The following is a 27,866-nucleotide window of genomic DNA, read 5'->3' as shown; positions in this document are numbered from 1 at the left end:
CCCACTTTTGGATGGGGTTGTTTGTTTTTTTCTTGTATATTTGTTTGAGTTCTTTGTAGATTCTGGAAATGAGCCCTTTGTCAGATGAGTAGATTGCAAAAATTTTCTCCCATTCTGTAGGTTGCCTGTTCACTCTGATGGTAGTTTCTTTTGCTGTGCAGAAGCTCTTTAGTTTAATGAGATCCCATTTGTCAATTTTGGCTTTTGCTTAATTCAAGATGGATTAGAGACTTAAATGTTAGACCTAATACCATAAAAACCCTAGAAGAAAATCTAGGTAGTACCATTCAGGACATAGGCACGGGCAAGGACTTCATGATTTTTGTATTTTTTTAGTAGAGACGGGGTTTCACCGTGTTAGCCAGGATGGTCTCGATCTCCTGACCTCGTGATCCGCCCGTCTCGGCCTCCCAAAGTGCTGGGATTACAGGCTTGAGCCACCGCGCCCGGCCAGTGATTAGCTCTTGATGGCTCTGCCCTCATGAGTGGGATTAGGGCCCTTATGAAAGAGGCTACAGAGCGCTGCCTCTTCCCTTCCACCATATGAGGACACAGCAAGAAGGAACCATCTATGAACCCAAAAATGGGCCCTCACCAAGCACTGAATCTGCTGGTGCCCTGATATTGGACTTTCCAGCTTCCAGACTGTAAGAAATAAAGTTTTGTTGTTTATAGGTCATCCAGTTTCTGGTATTATAGCAGCCCAAAGAAAGAAAGAAACCATTATACACTTAATGTCTTTAATATTTATAGTATTAATTTTATTCAACTATTCAAAATATTCAAATTACCTATTTCATATTAGGGAGTACAGTATAGTAGGTGTGTTTCTTGAAGAATCATTACATTTCATCTCATATGTAAAATTTAACTGTGTAGAGTTGTCTGTAGTATTCTCTTATTTTTTTCTGTCTACAGTGTCTGCACTTCTTTCATTCTTGAATTTTCTCTTTTTTTCTTTGTCAGGCTTGCTAGAGATTTGTCAATTTTATTTCTTTTTTCAAATAATAAGCTTCTTGTTTCATTGATTTTTCCTACTGTATTTCTGTCTTCAATTTCATTGATTTCTGCTTTTTATTATTCCCTTCTTTCTGCATGGTTTGGATTGTCTGCCTTTTCTTCTTCTAGGCTTTCTTTTGTGGAGTGAACTTAGACTATTGGTCTATTTTCTCTTTTTTAATATATTCACTTAGTGCTATAAATTTCTGTCTTTTCACTGAGTCTCACAAATTTTGGTATGTTGAATTTTCATTTCAATTCAATATATTTTAGCACATTCAGTTTGATGTATTTAAAAAATTATCTTAAAGAAGACATATATGCAGCCAACAGACACATGAAAAAATGATCATCATCACTGGCCATCAGAGAAATGCAAATCAAAACCACAATGAGATACCACCTCACACCAGTTAGAATGGCGATTATTAAAAAGTCAGGAAACAACAGGTGCTAGAGAGGATGTGGAGAAATAGGAACAGTTTTACACTGTTGGTGGGACAGTAAACTAGTTCAACCATCATGGAAAACAGTATGGCAATTCCTCAAGGATCTAGAACTAGAAATACCATTTGACCCAGCCATCCCATTACTGGGTATATACCCAAAGGATTATAAATCATGCTGCTGTAAAGACACATGCACACGTATGTTTACTGCGGCACTATTCACAATAGCAAAGACTTGGAACCAACCCAAATGTCCATCAATGATAGACTAGATTAAGAAAATGTGGCACATATACACCATGGAATACTATGCATCCATAAAAAAGGATGAGTTCATGTCCTCTGTAGGGACATGGATGCAGCTGGAAACCATCATTCTCAGCAAACTATCGCAAGGACAAAAAAACCAAAGACCACATGTTCTCACTCATAGGTGGGAATTGAACAATGACAACACTTGGATACAGGAAGGGGAACTTCACCCACGGGGCCTGTTGTGGGGTGGGAAGAGTGGGGAGGGATAGCATTAGGAGATATAACTAATGTAAATGACGAGTTAATGGGGGTAGCACACCAACATGGCACATGTATACATATGTAACAAACCTGCACGTTGTGCACATGTACCCTAGAATTTAAAGTATAATAAAAAAATTATCTTAAGATTTCCTTTGCAATCTATGAATTATCTAGAAGTGCTACTTTTTCTAACTTGTTTGATAGTACATTTCAGCTCAAACTTGGCATCCTGAGAGCATAAAAGTGTAATTTTAAAATTCTCAAAAAAGATATCTCTAAGTTCAGATAGTTTCACTGGAGAATTCTCCCAATTGTTTAAAGAATAATGAATACCATTTCTACATAATCTGTTTCAGAAACTAGAAGAGATTCATTTCACGAAGCTAGTATTACTCTTATATAGTAACTAGATAAGGCAGTGCAAAAAAGCAAACTACTGACCAGTATTTTTCATAAATATAGATGCAAAATCCTTAACAAAATACTATCAAATAGATATCGTTATATATACACATACATCAACACCAAGTGGGGTAGGAACAAACACATCCTGGCCAAGCAGTGTAAGAACCTCAAGGCTGGTTCAATATTAGAAAATCAATCCACGTAATCCACCTTATTAATAGGCCAAAGATGAAAAACTGCATGAACGTTATCAATGCAAAAGAAAAGCATTTGACAAAATTTAACCCCTATTTAAGATAAAAATTCCAGAAAAATACAAGTAAAGGGTAATTTCCTCAACTTGATAAAGAGGAACCTACAGCTAACATCACAAGCAATGGTGAAAGAATTGAATGTTTTCTCCTGAGATCAGGAACAAGGCAAGGGTATTCCTTTTCACTGCTCTTATTCAACATAGAGTTAAATTTCTAGTCAGTGCACTAAGACAGAAAAAACAAAAGGCATACAGATGAGAAAGGAAGAAATAAAACTGACCCTTTTAACAAATGGCATGATTGTCTATGTAGAGAATCTCAAACAATCTCCAGAAAGTTCCTTAAAATCAATGAGCTATGGAAAAATGACTTGGCTTTTGAATACCACCGAGAAGCCAGTGACTGTGCAGGCAGCATGGCATGACCGGTGGGTGACCCTGGAGTGAACCATGGAGATGGAGGTGGCACTGCCAAGCCATGGTTTTCCAATGCTAGGGCACCGTGCCTTCTGCCTGGCCCTAGTCTTGGTAATCCTGCCACCTCTGTTTCAGATATAGACCCTACCTTCTCCACTGAGGCCCATCCCAGCTTGCAGTGAGCAGCACCTTCCAGAGCAGATTTTTCAGAACGTAAAAGAAGATAATTATTACCAGCAGTGGAGACCATTGTAAATTGTTCTTAAGCAGAACAAAGCTGGTGCTTTGGAAAATCAGCCTCACTCTGCAGTACTCTCACCACCTAATTTTTCAGGTCTCTCCTGGATAAAGAAGGACGAGCTCACGTTTCTTCTCTGACAAGTTGGGATACTATGTGTTTCTCAAAGGACCAAGAAGATAAAATTAGGGAGGTGTATGAGTAAATTCTCAACATCAAACTAGCAGAGAAATATGAATCTTTTGTGAAACTTACATGTAATCAGATCATACAGTCATGTGGCAGAGGGCCAACCAGCAATGTTTCCTGAGGCTTTTCTCCATTTCTGGGTACTAGATTTGACCTCAAGAGATAGGTGTGGTACACTTTTTGCAATGATTTGATATAATATTTGAGCTCCAATTTTGCATCCTGAGGACAATTAACCTTGTCCACATGTCCATGTTTATACAACTTGAAAGCCCTTGAAACTTTTCAGTTATCACAACATATTTTTCTTTTATCTAATGCAATCAACAGGGTATCCTATAGTGATACATTTTCCAAAGAAAAATGTAGCTGGAGCAGCTATTTAGCAAAATATTACTTCTGTGGCTCTTAACAAATGAACAGTTTCACCAAACACATTTCCATAAAAGATGTATGTGTAAGAGTATCTGTGTTATATGTGCGTGTGTCTTTAAGTACTATTTGCATTGTGCAATTTTTTTTTTAATTTTGGGGATTCTGGGTGTGAATTTCTGTGCAACAGCTGTAAAGTGTGTTCTTGGTCTTTGGAAGATCATTAATATTTTGTGACCATATAACAGTGGATTGTTTTGCATCCAGGTATTACTGTTAAACAGAGACTATTTCCAGGCACAGAAAATGAATCATAAGTTAGTATGGGTAGTAGATGTTATTATGATTAAATAATGAAGGTTTGCCATGTTAGGTCTACAAATGATGTGAATAATTTAAACAAACTAGAAACAGATCATTTGATACATGGACTTTGCTCAGCTGTGTCAGAAAAATACCTTGACTCCAAGCCTTAAAATACCCACAGGGAATCTCTGCTATTTCTTTGACAAAATCAAAGAGCTCCCAAGACACTGAACCTCTAAAGAAAAAAGATCTCTCCTGGAGCAGAGCATCAGGGTTTTCTGGAAAGTGTAGCATAGCTAAGCATGTGACTGGGCCACATCCCAGCGGCACCCTTACTTGGGAGTAGTCACTTCATATTTGTTATTGTCACTAAAAATGAGACCTGGCTTCTTTGGTCTCGTTTCCCCAAATTCTTTTAAGAGGTGTCCACATGTGGCTGCTTGAATCTTGTTTTGGCAACGCCCTGCCCAAATTGCTTACTAACTGTTTTTCACCTTGGTCCCAAGGCTGAGGAACAGAAAGTAGCCTGTGGTTAGAGGAATTGGAAGTTAAGTGTACATTTATTTTTATATTGTGACTTATTCAGGACCACATTTTACAAAATGTGGAGAGAGACAGAGGGGAGGGGAGGGAAGAAAATACAGTTGTATTAAATTATTTTAGTTTCAAGATAGAATATATTTCTCAAATTAGGGATTATTTGGAAAAACTAAATTTAATTCAAATGTATATCAATACCTTCCAAAGTAAGGTAATATTCACTGATGGTTGGTTTGATTAGAAAGCTAAGAGATATTCTGGAATATTTATATCTGAAGAGTCCTTTTTAATGAATATCATTAACTTAAATCTAACTTAAATTGGAACATTATTCTTCGTACATTTGCATTATACAGTATTAACTAGCAACATACTAAGCTTCAAAGAAAAAGCAATTCAATGAAGGACAGATAGGTCTTTCAACAAGTGGTACTAGAGCAATTAGACATCCATAGACACAATCTATAAAAGAAAAAATTGATAAATAGGACATCATCAAAATTAAAAAGTTTTGCTCTGTTAAAGACCCTACTAACAGGATGAAAAGACAAGCTACAGGCTGGGCGCGATGGCTCACGCCTGTAATCCCAGCACTTTGGGAGGCTGAGGCGGGCAGATCATGAGACCAGGAGATGGAGACCATCCTGGGTAACACTGAGAATCTCTGTCTCTACTAAAAATACAAAAAATGAGCTGGGCTTGGTGGCACATGCCTGTAGTCTCAGCTACTCAGGAGGCTGAGGCAGGAGAACTGCTTGAACCCTGGAGGCGGAGGTTGTGGTGAGCTGTGATTGCACCACTGCACTCCAGCCTGGGAGACAGAGCAAGACTCCACCCACCCCCCGACAAAAAAAATAATAAAACAAAGGAAAGACGAGCTACAGCCTGGGAGAAAACATTTGCAAACCATGTATCTAACAAAAACAAGTAACTAGAATATATTAAAAATTTTCCCAAACTCAACAATAAAACAAAACAATCCAATGAGGAAACAGGCAAAAGTAATGAATAGCCATTTTATGGAAGAGGATATACAGATGGTACATAACAACATGAAAAATATATTCAGTTAGCTATTGAACATTAGCCATACACAAGTTAAAACCAGAATGATATATCATTACACACGTATGTGTGAAACTGGATGGCTCATACATTGTTGGAGTGAATTTAAAGTACAATTCCTTCGGAAAACTGTTTGCCAGTTTCTTAAAAAAAACTTAACATGCAACTACCATATGACCTGGCAATGTGCTCCTCAATATGTATCCTAGACATAGGAAAATTTATGTTCCTACAAAAATTGTACACTTGTGTTTATAGCAGCTTTATTTCTAATAGCCACAAATGGACACAACCCACATGTCCTTCAACCAGTGAATGGTTAAGGAAACTGTGGTTCATCCATACCAAAAAAAAAAAAAAAAAAAAAGCCAGGCGCAGTGAGTCATGTCTGTAATCCCAGCACTTTGGTAGACCAAGGTGGGCAGATTGCCTGAGCTCAGGAGTTCAAGACCAGCCTGGCCAACATGGTGAAACCTCGTCTCTACTAAAAATACAAAATTAGCTGGGTGTGGTGGCGTGCGCCTGTAGTCCCAGCTACTCAGGAGGCTGAGGCAGAAGAATCAATTGAACCCAGGCGGCGGAGGTTACAGTGAGTCAAAATCGCACCGCTGCACTCCAGACTGGATGACAAAGCAAGACTCTGTCTCCAAAAAAGAAAAGAAAAGAAAAGAAAAGATTGCTACTCAAAAAAACTTGGTTGAATGTCTTTTTCTGTGTAAAAAGTTTACATACTTTATAATTCTACTTATATAGCATTGTTAAAATGACAAAATTATAGAAAACGGAGAACAGATTAGTGGTGTCCAAGGGTTCAGAATGAGGAGAGATGTCAGGATGATGGGCAGGAATTGGGTCTATGAAAAGGCAACATGAGGGATTATTCTGATGGAAATGTTCTCCATCGGATATACTCTTTGTGTACAGTTTTGCAAGATATTACTACTTGAGAGATGTTACCACTGGAAGAAAATGGATAAAGGACATGCAGGATTTCTCTGTATTATTTTCATAACTACATTTGAATCTACAACTATCTTTAAAATGTTTACTTAGAAAATATATTCATCAAGACATGCCTTTCTCATGTTTTAATACATAATTGATTAAAAATAGTTTTGTAACTGCAAGTTTCTACTTAAGACACCCAGCATACACATACTTGGTGTTTGCTGTATGCCTATCACTCTTCTTGGCCTGTTCATTGATTGATTCATTCATTTATAATATACTTATTATCACTGTATGCCAGATACTTTTCTGGACACTGGAAATAGGTTTGAACAAAGAAAAATCTCTGTCCCCATGCAACCTATATTGTACTGAGAACAGACCCACAGATAATGGTACATATAATATCCAAAAGAGAAAAGTAAAGCAGGAAAGGAGTATGGAAAATTCTAGCTGGGAGGAAGGACGTTCAGTCACAAATTTGTCAGAAATCCTTTTGGAAGAGGTAGCATTCGAGGATACATTTCAAGATAAGGGAAGTGACAGATAACTAGGGAAGAAAATACTGGATTAAAAAGAAGGGCTTTATGGGCCATTGAAATGACTGGAGATTTTATTCTTTATTACTTAGGAGGCTTAATAAATATGTAATGAACAAATCCTCCATCTAAAGAGATTTCTGCAGTGTTCAGGAAAATGGCCAAAAACAATCATTGTTTTTAGAATTACTTATGTGAGAATTTAGAACAAGTTCCTGCTTTTCTATTATACCAGATTCAAACTTCTGTGACAGTCACACCAAACTAAGAGCAGAAAAAGTAAGGGTCCACTTCAGTTATTCAACCTTCCTGCTTCCACTCCTTCTAATAAAATACCCTCCTCTCCAGTCAAGCTTCCATCTCAGCCTGACCCCTTGTATTGCATTCATTTCTCCACTGTGTGTTTTCTCTTGCTGTATCTTGAAATTCCTATTTACTCTCCTCTACTATTCTCACTATTTTCATGAATAGTGAGGGTATCACTATTCATGAGTGCTTTAGTCAACCCATAATCTCCTCTGATTTCCTTAACCTCACCATCCAAGATATTTCCAATAAATGAGGAATGTTCTTTGATATATACAATTGGCATTTTCTCATAGCATACTGATAAACCAAAAAGAACATTTAGAAAACTTGACTTTTATTGATCTATATCAGATGATCTAAGTAAACATTAGTGTATTTGTCTACAAAATTCAAGGTTCAAGACAAATATGTGCCATATCATCCTTTTCCAGTTAGGTTACTGGTTCTTAACTTCTCATAGAAAGCAATTTTGAAACTATAAATAAGCAACATCCAATTCACATTTCACACTTCAAAAAAGCCTCAGTAAAATCTTTTTCTCCTGAATATTTATTTAATCAAATATTCAGGGCCAGGCGTGGTGGCTCATACCTGTAATCCCAGCACTTTGGGAGGCTGAGGTGAGCAGATCACCTGAGGTCAGGAGTTCAAACTCAGCTTGGCCAACATGGCAAAACCCCATGGTTACCAAAAATACAAAAAATTAGCTGGGGGTAGTGGCACAGGCCTGTAGTCCCAGCTACTAGGGAGGCTGAGGCATGAGAATAGCTTGAACCCGGGAGGTGGAGGTTGCAGTAAGCTGAGATTGTGCCACTGCACTCCAGTCTGAACAACAGAGCAAGACTCTGTCTCAAAAAAAAAAAAAAAAAAAAAAAAAAAAAAAAAAACTTCAAGCCACAAAATTGACCGACATATTATGTAGGTTTGTGTTTGTTTTATACACATTAAATATGTTTTATTATAATAATGGAGTTATTTGGATGTGCAGGGCAAAGATCCCCAATGCCACCTGGCACTCAAACTTGAGTCTTGAACCCCACACCTAGAACCTGAACATAGCAAGCAGTAAATAAGTATATATTGGTCAACTGTCCACTGCACTACAAGAAGTGGAAAAAGACATTCCTCATCTGATATTGACTCTTAAGAAAAATTTTATATTTAATAATTAAGTCTACATAAAAGATATTGTACAAAACACCTGAATTTCAATTAGATATACTAATAGTTATTTCCCTCTGATTTGTGATAGGCAACTATAATGTCTTTTGTGCTTTTAGTGATTACCCACTGGTAAGTTGAATGTTTTAATTCACTTGTTTGAGAGCAATCAGAATCATGCAACTTTCCTGCATCCTTTATTTCAAATCTTAATTCAGGAGATGGATGAAGAAAGTTATGTAAGTAGGATACAAAGGAAAAGTGAACTTTTGATTTAGTGCACCAATTTGTAGCCATAGAAGGACAGCACTTTCATTGCCCACATTCAATCTATTAAATGGTATATAAGAATTTTATAAATTCTTATAAAATATAGAAGTATTTTATTTAACAAATAAGCTAGGTTGGGTGTGTGGCTCATGCCTGTAATCCCAACACTTTGGGAGACCGAAGCAGAAGGATTGCTTGAACCAGGAGCTTGAGACCAGTCTGGGCAACATAGTGAGACTCTCTCTACAAAAATAAATAAAAATTAGCTGGGCAGGCTGGGAGCCATGGCTCACACCTGTAATCCCAGCACTTTGGAAGGCCGATGCAGGCAGATCACATGAAGTCAGGAGTTCGATACCCAGACTGGCCCACATGGCGAAACCCTGTCTCTATTAAAAATACAAAAATTAGTCAGGTGTGGTGGCGCACACCTATGATCTTAGCTACTTGGGAGGTCCAAGGCACGAGAACTGCTTGAATCTGTGAGGTGGAGGCTGCAGTGAGTCAAGATAGCACCACTTCACTCTAGCCTGGGCAAGAGAATGAGACCCTGTCTCAAACAAACAAACAAACAAACAAAATTAGCTGGGCATGGTGGTGCAAACCTGTAGTCCTAGCTACTCAGGAGCCTGAGGTAGGAGGATCACTTGAGCCCAGCAGGTTGAGGCTACAGTGAGCTGAGATAAAGCTGCTGCACTCCAGACTGAGTGACACAGTGAGATATTGTCTCTAAAATGATGATGATGATGATGATGATGATGATGATGATGATGATGATAATTAAATTGAATACATTCCAAGTCAATCATACTGTAGCATTAATATATTTGCAAGCTCAGCAGATTTCCACTGGATCACTGCATATGTCTGATATCTTCCATTGGACAAAAAGCTAATAAAAAAATCACTGCAGAAAAGAATACCTCTAGAAATCACAAATACACATTTTACTTTCCCTAAATTAAGTTTTTGCATCTGAGGGAAGTACCTTATTTTTCTCTTTTGATTCTAAATTATGGAGCTTGGAAGAGCTCTGGATAAACACAAATTATAAAATTATCTTGCACAAAAGACCAAGTTTTTAAAACCAAATATTAAATCCAAACATTTACTAGATTTATTTTAACTGTTTTTTAATTTTAAATCTTAAATATTTATGGGTGCATACTAGGTGTATGTATTTACAGGGTACACAAGATATTTTGATACAGGAGTGCAATGTATAATAATCACATCAGGGTAAATGAGGTATCCATCACCTCAAGCATTTATCATTTCCTTGTGTTACAAAAATTCCAATTATACTATTTTAGTTATTTTTTAATGTAAAAGAAATTATTGACTGGTCACCTCGTTGTACTATCAAATACTAGACCTTATTCATTCTATGATTTTGTACCCTTAACCATTCCCGCTTTTCCTACCCCCCTGCCCCTCCTACATTTTCCAGGCTCTGGAAACCATCATTCTACACTCTATCTCCATGAGTTCAATTGTTTTAGTTTTTCTGCCACAAATGAGTGAGAACATGTGAAGTTTGTCTTTCTGTGCCTGACTTATTTCACTTAACATAATGTCCTCCAGTTCCATCCATGTTATGCTAAGTTTTGATAGTAAAATGAGTAAGAGCATTTTGAATCAATTCAAGGTTCTAAAAGTTAAATACCGCATGCACATGGACTTGCTGTTATTATTTTTATTGGTATATATGATATCTTCGGGCATAAAATGCTGTTAAAATGTAGAACCAAGTTTGGGGACCTTCATCTTTACTGCCCTGTTCCAACATATCTGACTGTGACAAGGGAACCAGCTTAGACACCAAACACTAATCTCCTCATAAATTCAATCATCATGATACACGTTTGGCTGCATCCAGATTTGACCAAGTTTACATTTAAAAAATACCCAATAATCCCTGGAAGGAATGTTAAGGTCAGACACTAGGCAGTGAGAGAGTGCGCCAAATTTGATTTCACTTTATGTCAAAAATAAGTATGGAGTCAGTGACTCAGAGCTGGCTATGCACTGTGACTAATCTTAGACCACATAAATTAGAAGTATGCAACAGGCTGTAAAACTGTTTCCAATCTGAACAATAAATTCCCAGTTCTTACTAGCCTCTTATCAACAAATAATTCATGTGAATCATATAAAATCAAATTAGTTACCTAATACTGTAATCATAAATATAATTACATACTAGATGCAAAACAATTTTAAAGATATGAAATCAAAATATTTTTGAAGCAGCAGTTAATACTCATGCTTTATATAAATGACTCTCTTTAATTTAAAGAATTTTTATATTTACATGGGAGAAAATATTTACGATTTTTGCCTGATGGGAATGTAGAAATAATATATTGCAATGGAGTAAAAACACCTATGAAAAACAATGAATTTTAGAAGAAAGCATTTCATTTCTTTCTTCTACAAACATTTGAATGCTTACAATGCCCAAGGCTTTCTGCTAGGAACTGTGAGTAAAACAAAGACAAATAAGACATGGTTCCTACAAGCAAAGAGTTTACAGTGGAAATGAGTGGTTCCCAAATTCAGCACTGTATTATTCACATGTCTTGTTTAAATGAAGATCTGGGTCCTAATTCCCAAATTCTGATTCCATAAGTCTAGAACCATGCCACAGTGCTGCACATTCTGATGCAGAATTCAAGCTTTGAGAAGCAATGGTCCTCAGTAGTAGGAAAGTACATAGTTCATAGTACAATATGTTTAATAACCACCTAATTATTTGATTTAGAATCCCTTCAGTCTCCACATGTGTTGCCTTTTAAATCTGAGTTAAGATGGAATTCAAATTTCTATTATTATTATTATTATTATTTTACAAAGACCTGGACCTTAAATTCAGGTGACTCTACATCAGGTGCACATTGCGATTTGGATCATGTGTCACAGTTCTACTAACTGAATTCCTGCTTCATTCCTGTGTCTAAGCTGTCACTTTGAGTACCAGTGTACTCAATCTTACTTTTAATGGCAAAAACTCCAGTTACTTTTGCACCAATCTAGTATCTCCTGCCTTGTTCCTGAATCTCTCATTTATTTCGGATATATTGTCCTGTATTTTATTTGCCAGTTCTCAAAGACTCAGCTCCTGCCCAATGATCAAGACCATTTTACCTGGTGCTAGACCACCCTGATGCAGACCACCTACCTGGATTTGAATATTTTTTCTTCCCACAGACTCCACATAGCAATGACGTGCTGGCCACCCACTAGGAAAACACGTGTCACCCCTTGATGGACCTTTCTGACACTGTTTGCCTGTCCTCAAAAGTTCCTGGTAATCTACTCCGGTACTCTCCGATACACACAGAATATCAGAATTACCTAGAGAGATTCTTAAGTGCATGGATTCTTAAGCTTCACTCATTGAGGCTATGAGTCAGCACATCTGGGATGAAGTCCAGAAATGCCATTAAAGGCTTTAATAAAGAAGGCACATTTAAGCTGGGCTTTTAAAAATGAATAAAATTTTATGTGTCATAGAAAGGGAAAATAATAATACGGCTAAGGGAAGCAAAGCAATCTGATGATGAAAAAGGTTTGGGTATGTTTAAAGAAGAGAATCTAGTCAATGTTTAGTTCATAGTAGATGTTTAATAAATGTTTTCTAAGTTAAAATACTGAAATAGTGAAATAGCATGCTAAATAAATGAAGTTTGGCTGGAGACATCAGCTATACGAGAAGATACAATAAAAGGATAGAAGAATAAAAAGCTAGAGAGAAGCCAAATTCTAATTAGCTATGAATTCTAGGATATTTTCTAGGCAATGAGAATGAGTAAAATATTGGCAGTATTCTAACCCATTCTTATTATTCTAACCCATGGTGCCTTTCATTATTACTTCTGTGCTTCAGGTACCCAACTTGACATGTCTAACCTTTATTGTTCAGATAACACATTTCCCCTGCCAATGCATAAATGGTCTATTTGTATGTTAGAACCGATTCAATTAAGTGAGTAGGTGAAAAGATGAGACTTATGGGTAAAGTAGTGTGGGTGATAAGGCTAGTTAGGGTGTTATTACAGGAAGCAACAAGGTCCCTCTGATATACAATGGTGGTGGTCAAGGTAGAGAAGGGGCAAATTGCAGAGCCATGATGAAAATTGAATTGATAAGACCTGATTGTATGTAGAAGAGATGGAGTAAGGAATTTTATAAAACTATGAAGCTTGGGGTCCAATGGATTGTCAAGAACAGGCATAGAAAACTAAGAAAAAGACAGTGATTTCATGCAACACAAATTCCATTTCAAATATATTTGGAGTTGTTGACACTCCAACTAGGTCTTCAGTTGAAGTTTTTCAACAATTTGGATGAATGTGCAAGAAAAAGAGAGAGAGGATAAATGCAGGAGAGAGATGAATAAATTGATGGAGTAATGTTCTAGAGAAGACATAAGATTAGAACGAAAATGAACAACTAGCTCCCTAAAAGAAGAAGGCAAGGACATCCTAAGGGAAGGTATCTGGAAGGCATAAATAAAGACATGGATAAATTTTGATGGAAGGAGGGCCTATCAATATATTTGATAGTATTAGTAAAATAAAAATAAATATGGATGATGGGGGAACAGACTAGGCTCAGAAAGAGAACAATTTTCATATGGAATAGAGAGTATTCCTATGAACATATTTCCTATGGCATATACACAAGGGATACATAGAAGATTGTGGAGAAGCTGGGACAATTAAGGGCGATGAATTTACAGACAAAAAAAGTAGAATCATTTCTACTTTTTCCTAGAAATATTTACCAGCCAGTATCTTGGAAAAAACAAACAATGGGGTCTTCTCAGAGTGAGGAATCTTCCTGGAGGATAAGTCACAATGACATGGTATGAGATCTAAGGAGCAAGAGATGGTGTTGTTGAAATGTAACTATTCCATCCTGGAAAGGGAAACACCATAGTCTGAAAAAATGTTGCACTGGAAGAAGGAGAAGGAAAGGATGCTGAGTTAGATGCTGAAATCAGAGAGAAGGCAGACTATGTCTTGATGTTCTAGGTTTACAGCCTCAAGACAGGTTGAAAGACATTTCCAAGATAAAGGGTCTGGAAGTGCCAGAAGTTAACAATTATTGCCAATATCTACAGTGCCCATTAGGACAAGCATCCAGGGAAGTGGTGTTATCAGGAAAGAAACAGACTTCAATATAAGCAGGTAGAATATGGAAGAAAATAGGAAGAAGGATATTATGACATAGGATACAGCACTACTAGGGAAGGTGAGAATTTCTTCTTGTGGACTAAAGCTTAATGACCTGGATATTTTATTCAAATAATATGAAAGATAAAGACTGATATAAAGAGGAGAAAATAGATGAAACTGAGTCTGACACTGCAACCATATAGTTCAGGAAAATATCTAGAATTCCATAAAAACAAATAAGACAAAAAAAGATATACATGAAAGGTTTACATGTTTATTTTTTCTTTTAAATCATGATAAAACATAATTCATTAAGTTGGGGTTTTATATTTGTGGAAATACAGTAAGGCGGATCCTCTCTCTTTTATTTCCTCCCTTCAATCTCCCAATGTTTTGGAGAAGGGTCAATGTAGTACATAGCTGGTGCTCAGGCAACACGTGGGATAAAAAGCCTGTGATGTATTTTTTAATATGTGCTTTATATGATTACATAAGTATGCTATAAAGATTGCAGGTGGTATTGACACAATCCCCAAATAGTTAAACATCTCATGTTAGTTACCTGTTTCACGTTAGTTACCTGTTTCAGGTAGTGTGCTGACATGGCATATGCTTTCATCACCTTCACCAGCTGAGGTTGAAGCTCTTACTTTAAAGACATATGAGGTACCGGCAAGAAGCTTTATGAAGGTGTACATGTGATCTTGGGGAGAGACTTTTGTAGAATTCCTTTCAACTGTTATCATATATTGTGTTATTATTCCATTTGCCTTTTTGGGTGGATCCCATTTCACTAAAACTGACTGCCAGCTAGTTGCCATGCACTGCATATTCTGCACGACATCTGGAACTTAAGAGATAAACATATGCCGCAAGTTAAAGTGCATACACATGTGAGTAGATAATTGATTGAATTATATGATCACTAGATACAACTGTGTTTAGAAGTACAACTAGAAAAATATTTAACATATCAAATTTTCAATGTGTGCTTAAAAAGTCATTGACATAGACTGAATCAAAAGGCTGTTGACTTGCTTTTTATGCTATTGTATTAATCTTTACAATATTGAACCAGTCACTAAATATCTTCCAGCTCCAAGCACCAATCACATCCTCGAAAGCTCAGAAGCAAATGTGTAGCCTCAAGCCCAGGCCCAGGCAGTGTTTGATAACTGCTCTCTTACTTGGAAAGGAAGAATCTTAGCAATACTTTATTATGGAACATTTTTATGCAAAACATAGATACAGGTGCCTCCCTGATGTGACAAATCTGGGCTTCACAGTACTTGGAAACCCCTAACTAATTTAAAGGTACTGGTTTTTACTGGGATGTTTTCTTTGGAAGAAACTTGAGTATCTCATCTTTAAGTACCTTTTGTAGACATCATTGGAAGGAAGATTTAAGGAGTCTTAGTCTTATTTTCTAGAGCTTCTCTGAATTTACTTGAAAGTAACCCAATTTCTCAGAGGTCCTCTGTATCTGGAAGATCTGGTTAAGGAACAATATCCTAACCCACCAAAGTGACTGCACATTAGAGAGACTGGTTGCTTCCCACAGAAATGTCCAATTAGCCAATGTCCCCTAATGGTGGTATTAGTAGAATAAATTTTCTTGTCACAGTAAAAGATAATGCTAGAAGAAAAATTGGGACATAGTCAATCTGTGGATTACAAACAATGAAAATTGAAAGAAAATAACTTGTTGCCATTATGCAAAATATAGTGCTTTAAAGAATACTCAGGTGATCCCTGACCTGCCTACACTGCTCTACCTGGATCTAAACTGAGCTGTTATAAACTTTTCTTCCTCTGTAAGATAAAGACACCAGTACTAAAGGAGAATACTTAGGGAATGTGTGGCATTAAAAAATTTTAAAGATAATTTCTGGGCTGATCAAGGGATATGGCAATTAAATGTTATTAACTATTCACTTCCTTGTTTTCGGAATCATATAACAACATTTTTAAAGTTAACATAAGATAGTTGACAATTTGTTGAACTTTAGTTTCTAAATCTGGATTTTGTGAATATCTATTTTCCTGATTTTTTGAACCTCAAAAAAGAACTAGTTATATTAAAACTCTTAAAGGTGAAAATTTTATTTATTTAAATAATCAGAGTATACAATGTTGGGGTACAATTTTATCTTGCTGATAAAAATATGTATTGGTTTACAGAGCATTTTCTGCAAGATTAGCCTCGATTGTTATTGCTCTCATGTACAAATATTATTAAAATATTTTTTATTTATGGGTTGAACATTTTTATATTCTATGACTCGTTTACAACATGCATTTCCTACAGTCATGTCCACTCATCACTAGAAATCAGAAGGCCAATGTTCTAGACAGGTTCTTCACTAATTTTCTTGAGGTCCTTTTCATCTAATATGCCTGAATCATGGCTTCTTCATCTGTAACATGGGAATGGGGGCAACAGTAATATTTAGAGGGCATTTACTGTATGTCCAGTACTCTATGAAGTGGGCATTTACTGTGTGTCCAACACTCTTTAAAGTGCGTCATGTGGATTTTTTCAAATACATTTGACAACAACATTATGAGATAGCTACTGTGTGCTTCTTTGCAATTAAGGATACAGAGGCTCACAGAGTCATAAGCCTTTGCCAAGATTATACCACTAGTAGGTCATGGGGCTCAAATTCAAATCCAGATAATGACTTCACAGCATGTACTTTTATCCACTATAAATGCTATTTTGCCTCTCTTACAGGAATGCTATGAAAAGCAGTCTCAGGTAGTCATAAATTTAGGCAAAAATGATTAATTTAGTAGTCAGTGGTCTACAGTCTCAATTTAGAGATTCACTAACATACCAGGAAGTGCATCCAGAGCTGATAAGGAGAAATGACTAGAATGGGATCTTGTACTCATTCAATAAACATTGACAGAAGTTAAAAAAAAAAAAATTAAAAAGAGGTGCTTTTAAAGGTGTTGTCCAGTTGAGAAAAGGAAAAGTACATTACTAAGCCATCATTAAATGGTCGTAAATAAAAACTACTCAGTGTGCACACAAAGGCAAGATATGTCATGTGTACTACATGTGTGACACAGCAGGTAAGCTGTTGATGAATTAGGCCAATGATATTTCAGTGTCATCTACATGGTAAAGATGGGATCACAACTCATCTTCTTAAAAGAAAATTATAGATACTGTTTCATAAAAATATAAATCAGCCTGTTAAAAGTAACTGCTAGTTCATTTCCCCCTTTTTCCCCAGCTATCTCAAACAGTTCCAAGAATTAGGTAATTTTCACAGATATCTAGAAGGCTATTTTGTTTCAAAACTACTTTTTTATTTCAACTTCTTCTGTTCAAAAGGAAAAACTATGTGTAAAAATGTATGCATAAACACACATACAGCACATGATTTCACACAAGACCAAGACTAAACGTAAATCACTGAAACGCAATTTCCCTTTGAGTAGACTCTTAAGTAATGATACTTTATCACATAAACTGAGAAAAGGAAAGGAAAGGTGTTAAATATAAAATGAAACATTTTAGGCCCAAAAAGTGTATCTAACCTGATTCTTGGGTTGTGAATTTTACTACATTACTAAATTGATTGCCATTTCCAACTTTGGTGAAGGCAGATACACTGATAGAGTAGGTGCTGACTGGTTCTAGTCCAACAAGTTTGGCTTCAGTTTGAAAGCCTGATATATTCTGAAAAGCAGAAAAAAATTATTAGTCCCAATGCATTGTCAAAAAATTGTTCATCACTGGAATATTTTCATTGAAATTATTCCTTTCATATTTAACTTATGGATTAATAAGCATGGATATTTTAAATTATAGTAAAATAAATATTAGCATTTATTTTGTGCCATAGAGTGTGCTCAGTTTATGATACAAGGATGAACGGGGCAGCCTCTTTTCCCTGAAGAACCTCATAATTGCCTTTTTTAGACATTTTTTGTTTTTTTTTTCTTGACAGAGTCTCATTTTGTTGCCCAGGCTGGAGTGTGGTGGCATGATCTCTGCTTGCTGCAACCTCCACCTCCCAGGTTCAAGCAATTCTCCCTGCCTTAGCCTCCCAAGTAGCTGGGATTACAGGCGCGTGCCACCATGCCCAGCTAATTTTTGTATTTTTTAGTAGAGATGGAGTTTAGCCATGTTGGCCAGGCTGGTCTTGAACTCCTGGCCTGAGGTGATCCACCCACCTCGGCCTCCCAAAGTGCTGGGATTACAGGTGTGAACCACTGCACCTGGCCTACAACTGACTTTTTAGAAAACTAGAGTGTTTTGTTTTCATAATTTTTACTTGGAATTATATACTCATTTTTTTTTAAATTTGCTATAATTACAGTCTGCAATTTAAAACCAACTTGTGGTGGTCGGAGACATGTGATTTTTCTGAACTCATCTGAATTCATTTTTAATACCCACAGCATTCCTGTGTCAATGTATTTATTCTTCAGCTACTGTATGTAGACACTGACAAAACAGCAGTGAATAATAATTTTAAAATATCTGCTTCCATGAAGTTTAAATTGGGAGTTTTCCCAGCCAATTCCTAAATTTCTAATTTGATATTGTTTTTAGAGAAATGAGAAAAGGAACAAAAGAGTATCATAGTTGCCCAAGGAGGAATATGTTTTCTCATACAAAAAATTATCATTAAGTACAAAGTTTTCATTCAAAGATAATTGTCCTAACCAAGAAAGCAGTTAAGATTAATCAATTATCCTCATGGACAGAGAAGATAATTTCCTATGTGATATAAATGTAGGACTCTTATGTTATATCTGACAAAGTATAAACCATTTTGATTATTTATTAAACACCACAGTAACAGAAATTTTAACAAGAATATTAATTATTGGAAAATTTACAATTAGAATCGTATTTAAAAATAATCTCTAGGAATTCACTGACTTACTTTAAGGGCTTACCTAATCTATTGCAGTCATTCTTTCCTGCTTACTATTTACAAAACACATATTAGATATTCTGAGATTATAGACACATATAAGGCATGGTCCCTGCCATCAAAGAATTTTTATATTAACTAGAGAAATATACAATTTCTGAATGAGAAAAAAATAAACACAAAACAAGCATATTATGATTTTGGTTAGGAAGAGCTAATAGCCAGAGAAACAACTGAACTCAAGAGGGCATAGTAATAAGAGAGTAGTTTATGGGATAGTGAACAGATTTATAAAAGCGTATGTTGTCAAAAAGGGAAACATGAGTGATAAATACTTACAAACATATTTTGATAGAACTTTGTACTAAATAAATAATTTCATTCAATATGTGTGAGTGACCGACGTCACCTATTGATTTCATTATCTGTGGACCACAGTGGATTGACTGGGATAGCAGCAACATTTGAAGTGGTTGTAGCATTATTCTACGTCCACAAATGCACACATAATTTGAAAGAAGAAAAAGAATAGAAAAACAGATAAAATAATATAAACTGATGCTGTCAGGATATCAGGGTAGATGAAAGAGAAAGGAAAATAGAACACACTAGGGGAGAAAGCTAAACAGAAAGAGGAAAGCAGATATAGGAACTAGATGCTGAGACAGGGAAAAAGAGGGCATGCAAGTACATTTAAAGGAATTCAAAAGCAAATAAGATTATGAAAATTGATGAATGAGACAATAGATGTAAAAAGGAGCAACATGAGGTAGCAGATTTTAAAACACAAAACTACTGCCCATCCCAAACGATATATTTAATACTTAATGGTATAAAGATGGTATTTTTGCTGCTTGTGAAATATTAAAGATGTGCTTCTATTGAGAAAATCTGTTTCCAAATCTTAGAATATAAATTATTCTCATGTTCACATAATGGCATATTGTCATTCCATGCTTAGTGCTATTACAATGTTGGACAGATTTTTTTTGTTCTTTTAAAAACTGTGTACAATTACAGCAACAATAGCTAACATGTTTATCACATGCTTGGAATTGTTTGAAATGCTCTATGTAGACTTTCCTTTGTAATCCTCAATTTCGAATGTACACATCTTTGTAACTCCCATTTTGCATTAAGAAGTAAGCAATGTCCCTGTTGAAGCACAATAAGTCTCAAAGGCAGAATCTGAGCCAGGTAATTTGAAGTCAGAGCCCTTGCTTCACCACTATGCTAAGACAGTCTATGTTAGAGATCACCATTCTCAGGAGATAAGATCCATATGTAGACAACCACGCTCTAATACACATACACAAGTGTCCTAGGAATGCAATTACTCTAAGAAAAGGATTCTTTTTTCCCTTTTGATATCTATCTCCCAGTGACCCATACAGACAAAGCAAATAAAAAATGGAAAAATGTTAAGATTAAACCAGGGATAGATATTAAAGGGCAAGAGGCTTCATGTCATTTAATGTAATTTCACACATCTGGGAAACAAATTTCACATTTATGGGGTAATATGATTCAAATTATACTCAGACTCTCAAGTTTTAAAGTAATATATTGGTTTCCAGAAAGAAAGTCATTGTTCCTGATGACATAAAGTTAATGCCTGCTTTTGATTTTTACTATTCAATTTGTAAGCTACATATGCTATAACAATGATTTACCACAGTCATAAATTGTAATACTCATAATATTGAGTAAAATGTTTACTGCAGATTTTTTGCACTCTTCTTGCTGTAAACTAAATAAGAACATTCCAGGACGTTATTTGCCTTTGAGGAAAATAATAAGAAAATTTTCTTAAATAAATGCTTGTTAATTACATTTTGGCAATTAAATGCTAGAAATCACAAACATATATTTGAGACTCTTTGTTACATCAGTTCTGTGGATACGATACTTTTCACTAATTCTGAATTCCAAAAATGGAAGAGGGAAAATGTGGTTAGTGTTGCAAATGAATTACTCTTGAAAATAAAAAAATAAGGATATATCTTAAAAGACCAATTGGTGTAGGATCATATGCTATCGAGAAAGATGACCAGAAGTCCAGAATAAATATGAATACCTTTCCAAAAGGTTAAAAAGATTCCCTTGGTACTGCTGTTAACAACAGATAGAAATACATTTTATATTTGTAAGCCAGAAAAAAATTACTATACACTTCCAGCATTAACAAAATGATGCAACTGCTTCTTAAGTTGTAGATATCTAGAAGTTACAAATCTAAGGACTTTGCTCTATGACATATTCAGCTTATATATCTGGCAAATGCTTCTTGTGTTTTCCACAAGCATCCTTAAATTGTAGGAAAGAAGCTTAAAAAAATAGTCATTGTTTAATTTAGTAGTCCATTTTCCTCCTGTGTCAAAAGATTTTAATTCAATTTCTGATTTTTAAAAATAAACATATACTGTTATAATCAACGTACCTTATAATATATAGTGTCAGTTTCATGTTCATGAATTTTAAAACTATATACTTTAACAATACCGCCTGGAAGAGGACTTGGGCTCCATTTCAGCCATACAAAGTCTGAAGTACAGTTGATTAAAGTCAAATTTTGTGGAGGTGCTAAAGGCACTGTAGGAAAACACATGATGAAACTTACATTCATAAAACTTTTAACATAAAAATAGCACCATGACTTACTTTCCTGAAGATATTAGTTTAAAAAGATTTATAAAATGATCATATTTTAATTTCAGAAACAAATATCATAATTAATTATAATCTGTATTTGGACACAGTATTTCCAAAGTAGCTTTAAACAGAACAGGAAATTCTGAAGCTCAAATTGAAAAAAATAAATTCAACAAAGTAAATATAATGGTAAGGCTGTTACAAATAGACAATCAGATATCCTTTCATATTCCATGCTGTTCCTTAAAAAGAGAAAGCAGGTGCTGCAACAGTGAAATTGTTTGAAGAAATGTGGATTCCGGCTTACCTGACTCATCTGTGTAAAAGAAAAAAATACTGGAAGGACCAAGTCCTTTCATAGTTCTTGCAGCAGCAAAAAAGCTATATAATGTAAATGGTGAAAGCTCTTCCAATATTATGTAATTATCAGAAGTAATAAAAGAATAATTTTCACTTGGTCCTTGTAAACTTAAATCATAACTTATTATTGCACCATTTGGCTTTACTGGGGGATCCCATGATAAGAGAACTGAGGTGGAGGAAAGGTTTTTAAAAGTGTTGATTATTGGTGAAGTTTCTGGGACTATAAAAGAAAAAGAGAATATTAAATGAAACAAAAGTAAATCAGCATTAAAAAGAGGATTCAATCATAATGGGATTTGATTTTCTTAGCAGATTATTTTAAGAAACATTATGTTTATTGAAAGGCTAATTACTTGAGATCAAACAGAAGCAATATAATTGAAGACTGTTTCCTATGAGAAAGCAATGTAAATAAAAGGAACAACAACAATCTGCTTAATAGGCAATAAAAGGGTCTAGCCTACCATCTTCTTCAGTTTTGATGTATAGCTGGGCAGTATAGGTATCAGAGAATCCCTTTTCTGTTGATGGAGTAATTTTTAATATATAATCAGTGTATTTTTCCAGATTATCAAAATATATGCTTCTCTCATATGTAACTACAGTTGGTCTCACGTGGCGAGGAGTCTGCTGTAAGATCAGTGAAACATAGTAGAAGACTAGACCGTTTGGTTGAGCCGGTGGGACCCAGCTTACATTTATTGCAGTTGATGAAATGGATTCGTAAGTCAGGTTTCCAACAAGCCCTTCAGGTACTACGATAGGTAATGGGCAAAATACAAAAATCATCAGTTACCCTAAACAGAATCTAAATTCACAAACTGAGTATAATTGTTGAAACGGCAACTATTACATCATCAGCTCTTAAATTATTTAAATGCAGATGTGGTAAACATTCACCTATTATAAAATATCTTCTAAAAAATTATTTTAAAAATCATTCAAAATAAACTCTGTCATCTTTAATATGTATGGGAATTGTTTCTATAATATTTTCTTGGCTCTTCTTTCCTACTATGTGGAAATTGTGTGTGTGTGTCTGTGTGTGTGCATAATATGTGCATGTATACTGTTTTATTTAAATATTTTGATAATTTATATTATCTAAACCATCTTTTAGCTTATTTCTTCTAAATATTACCCTTGTTGTACATACGAGGAAACTAAAGCTCAGAGCCATTAAGTGACTTCTCCAAGGTCATGTGGGTAGTCAGAAGAATCAATACTAAAAGTTTTCCCAATATCCAGTCTCAAAATGTCTCCAGTCACCAGACTACCAACCAACTCAAATTTGTATATTAAAAAGTTACTCTACTTACACACAAGTTCCAAATCTCAGATATAAGTTGTATTGTGACATTAAACTCTATTAATGTAAATTTGACATCCACCTGGAGTAGTGCATAGTAAGTGCTTATTATCCATGGTGTAGAAATAATAACTGATAATATGTTATAGGTTGACAAAAATCCTGGGGGAGATCTGCATTTAAAGAATGCCTGAAATGGTATTGATCATATATTACAATATAACATTTTTGCTAGACTCCCCAAATACATATTTCCCCACATTTATCATTTATTTTTATGTTGACCAACTTGTCAACAATTCAAAAGATTTTTCCAAAAACAACAACCGTTCATTTCTCATGCTTAAGGAATCTCTCAATTTACAGCTTTCAGAGAGTAAACATGGAGTTTTACTCCAGAAGTTTAGTTTAGGTCACTACCATTTCTCAATAAGGGATTAATCTTTGAAAATAAACAAGCAAATGGATGACAGAAACAACTACAAGAAAAATAGGTAATGATCTGCTTATCACTGTATTCTGAAAATTGAAACATAAAAAAATCAAGAGCTTCAATCATTATAGTTTTTTGAATACTCAGGATAAATAGGATTCTTCAGAAGATGCATACGAGAAACTTCTGGAGTTAAAAAAAAATTCTGGATATATTAGTCACAAACACAGTGAGAACAGAAGTGCTGCAGAGTCCTATGCAGATTCAAAGTCTGAAAAGAAAACAAGTTGCTAGAGATTTTTTAAGTCTTTAAAGAAAATGAATAAGTAAATTAACTACTGGAAAATTCATCCATGTACGCAGTACTTTTTGTGCCCATAATTGGATGGCCATGACATCTTTTGAAGCAATAAAAAGAACAGAATTTTCATGAATGAATGTTAGCAGTTTTCTTGAACAGAAGAGGCTATTATTACAATAGTTTTATAAGTATATTAATTGCATTTTCAAACTCCTGTAATGAATGTGTCTAAATAAAAGATTTTATTGCAAATTCAAACCAAAGGAAAAGTTCCTAAAATAATAAGTTTTAAATTAATCATATTAAAGATTAATAAGTGTTTTTCATTTACATACTGTCTTGATCTGTGTATACTTCAACTATGTCACTGCTTTTATTCCCATTTCCAACTGAAGTACTTGCTGTTAACCAAAATGTATAGTAGCTGAATATTGCCAGTTTATCTATAATTGTGGATACAGTCATATTGTCAAAGTCATAGGTTACTTCATGGAGTGTAAAATTCTGAAAAATAAACACATTGCTTTCATTGTTCAGAATGTATTTTTTAGTATGCATGAACATTTCAAAATAATTGTTATCCATGAATTGATTGTCTCATTATTTTAATATGTTAATTGTTTTAGGAAAATCAACATAGAACATTTTTTATCACAACAATTAAACTGGAAATATGTTTGTACTAAAAGAGAAACAGATGGTAGTTTTTATTGCAAAACCAATTCACAAATAGCAAAGAGTAAAAACTCCAAGCCAACAATGAAGAAGGTCAAGTGGCCAAATGGAAATGCTACAACTGTGCTGATCAGTGTCACTTTCCTTATAAAAATATTCCAGTAATTTTCAAAGCATCGGCTAATATTAAACAAGTTTGGGAGTATTATAAAACTTTTAATTGTGTTTCTTTCCATTTGTGATGACGGAATTTTGAATGTGTTTGCCCTCTTTCTATGAACTCAAATAGCTATTATTATTCACATTTAGTGGGTTTTCAGACTTTCACATTTCTTTTCAGACCTTGCTTCTCACAGTTGTAGCAAAGGGATAGCAGATTGAGGTACTCTCTGACGTGTAGAGTAAGAGAAAGTTTTAAATTCTCTAGCCTGACTCCCAGTTACATTTTTCCCCAAGGCTTGAAAAAAATTATTAGGGTATTTATGCAATCCTTTTTTTCTATCAAATTTTAAAAGTAAAACACATAGCCAAATAAAATTAATTCTAAAATAAAAGGAGACTTAAACATAGAGGTAATCAGTATGAATAATTTTATAATTTCCATCTGCACAAAGTAATCTGAATCATTCCAATCCACATGAAGCCATTTAAGTCCTACAGAACTGCATTCAAATTGTGGCAGGGTATCCCTGGATAAATCATCTAATCTCAAAGCTTTTCTCCCTTCAACTGTAAAATGGAAATAATCATCTCCACTTCATAGACAACTTTTGAGGATTAGATGACATGAAGCACAAAAGCCATTAATACCATGTCTAGCACACAATAAAAAAAAAAGTAACTAGTTTCATTTAAATTAATAACAGGATAAGCAATTTTACTAAACGTATAGTAAGAATGGCTCTGAAATTTATCAACAAATTAAATTGAGCAAAAATTTATGGTTCTTTTGCCAGTATTCAGGGGAAAATATAGTGCAATAAAAGATTTACTTCAATTTTGTGGTGATTTACATAGAAATAGACAAGTTAAAGTAATATAGCAATCTCACACAAAATATGATCCATGAACTTTAATACCTTTCAATACATCTACTTTACACATGGAACAATTGACTTATATAAAGCACCACTTAAAAGTATTAACATAGGCTGGGCGTGGAGGCTCACGCCTGTAATCCCAGCACTTTGGGAGGCCGAGGTGGGCGGATCACGAGGTCAGGAGATCAAGACCATCCTGGTTAACACGGTGAAACCCCATCTCTACGGAGTCTGGCTCTGTCCCCCAGGCTGGAGTGCAGTGGCGCGATCTCGGCTCACTGCAAGCTCCGCCTCCCAGGTTCACGCCATTCTCCTGTCTCAGCCTCCCGAATAGCTGGGTCTACAGCCACCTGCCACCACGCCCGGCTAATTTTTTGTATTTTTAGTAGAGATAGGGTTGCACCGTGTTAGCCAGGATAGTCTCGATCTCCTGACCTTGTGATCCGCCCACCTCGGTCTCCCAAAGTGCTGGGATTACAGGCGTGAGCCACCGCCCCCGGCCCATTTTAAAATAGAAGACATTAAGTCAGGCACACTAAGGAAACATAAATGGGTAAAAATTTTAAAGTAGAAAAGTTAACACGCTGTACAAAATACAATGTGCAATAACTGAAGGAAGAACAATATGGATTGCAAATAGTAGCAAAGAGGTTAAATTCTCCAAGATAAGAAGAAGGAAAGATGGCTTTGCTACATACTCAAGGGCTCCAAAATTATGACTATGTACTAAAAATGATGTTGGTCTATTCTAATATTTTTATAATCTTTCAATTAAAATATGTATTGAGCATTAAACCTATGTATGATGTAGTTTCAGAAGACTTTAGGAGATGAAAAGATAAATATTACACAATTCTTTTTCTACGAGATGCTTGTCATGGCATAAGGGAACTAAGAGAAGCAACAGTTATTTGTAATAGGAGGCAGAACATGATATGCCATGCATGACGTATTCTACAAAGTTCTGTAAGAAGGGGAAAGATAGGGAACAAATAAAAAGATATACACCTATTCTGCTATATAATTTTCATTTTGAGGATTTCTTCTACTAATTCAAAATAGAAAATTAGGTAGGGAAGATGTTGATGCTATTTTTAACATTAACTTTAGGAATAAGTTAAAGCATGGATAAACTTCAAGCAATATGAGACTATACTTCTGAAATGTTTTAACATCATTAGCCTGTGCCCTCTTGCAGCTGTCACACTTAAAAGCATTCTTAAGATTATTTAATAAAAGATAACATGTTCTAAGGCAGATGAATTGCAAATTAGATCATATTACACACCCAGGTTTGAATAAGTAGGTTTAGAAGATCATGTTGGAACCATAGTTTGATACTTACACTATATTATTTAGATATGGACAAAGAGAACCAAAATATAAATCACAAAGAAGCCATAAGTAAATTGTACAGAGACAAAATGATTGCTAAAATTTAGAACTACTGGAACAATTGTGCAACGTTTTTTAGATGCATAAAAGAAGGAAAATCTCCAATCTGAATACCTTCTATTGGTATAATGACATATTGTTACAATTGTAAACAATATTTTGGTAAAAAATAAATTGCCTCTCTAGGTCCCATTTCTCTTCCCTACAGAGAACAAAACAAAAAGCAAGAACTGTGTGACATACAGAGTAGAAAACTGGACCTTCCTTTCTCCTTCTGCTCTTAAGGCATTTGTTTAAAAATCTTGATTTACAATTACATTTATAATTCTATCTACATGTCTTTTATTATACCTGTAACTATATCTACATGTATTTTATAAGTTAGTTTTCTCTTTTCATCAAGTTTTAGATAGACAGACTTACACAACCCTACTCTTACAGAACAGAATGTAAACACTAAACCACCTTTTGGACTTTGTCTTTCTCCCTGCTAGGTTAGTCCTGAGATAGCTTGCAAAGTTCTGCTCTTGCCCTCTTCATTAGCCTACAATGCACTATAGCTGCACTAAAGCTGCACTTAATTCCAGAGGCTGTTACTCAGGAGAACTAACTAGTGGCTAAACTTGGGCTGTCAG

At 35.1% G+C, this 27,866-nt stretch overlaps 1 protein-coding gene across 1 annotated transcript in view; it reads right to left on the bottom strand.

Moving 5' to 3' along the window:
* PTPRQ (protein tyrosine phosphatase receptor type Q) overlaps positions 1 to 27,866 on the bottom strand; it is a 212,543-nt gene that overhangs the window by 113,130 nt on the left and 71,547 nt on the right. The window contains exons 20-25 of the mRNA XM_031936254.1: positions 24,457 to 24,625; positions 22,543 to 22,833; positions 22,023 to 22,298; positions 21,504 to 21,655; positions 17,715 to 17,856; positions 14,743 to 15,012 (exon numbers count right to left, since the gene is read on the bottom strand). Of these exons, the coding sequence (XP_031792114.1) occupies positions 14,743 to 15,012; positions 17,715 to 17,856; positions 21,504 to 21,655; positions 22,023 to 22,298; positions 22,543 to 22,833; positions 24,457 to 24,625 (1,300 nt within the window). The remainder of the gene's footprint in view (positions 1 to 14,742; positions 15,013 to 17,714; positions 17,857 to 21,503; positions 21,656 to 22,022; positions 22,299 to 22,542; positions 22,834 to 24,456; positions 24,626 to 27,866) is intronic.

The sequence above is a fragment of the Piliocolobus tephrosceles genome, chromosome 10, assembly GCF_002776525.5.
Source record: "Piliocolobus tephrosceles isolate RC106 chromosome 10, ASM277652v3, whole genome shotgun sequence".
NCBI lineage: Eukaryota > Metazoa > Chordata > Mammalia > Primates > Cercopithecidae > Piliocolobus > Piliocolobus tephrosceles.
The sequence above is the reverse complement of the archived record's forward strand: the minus strand, read 5'-3'. Positions and strand labels throughout refer to the sequence as shown.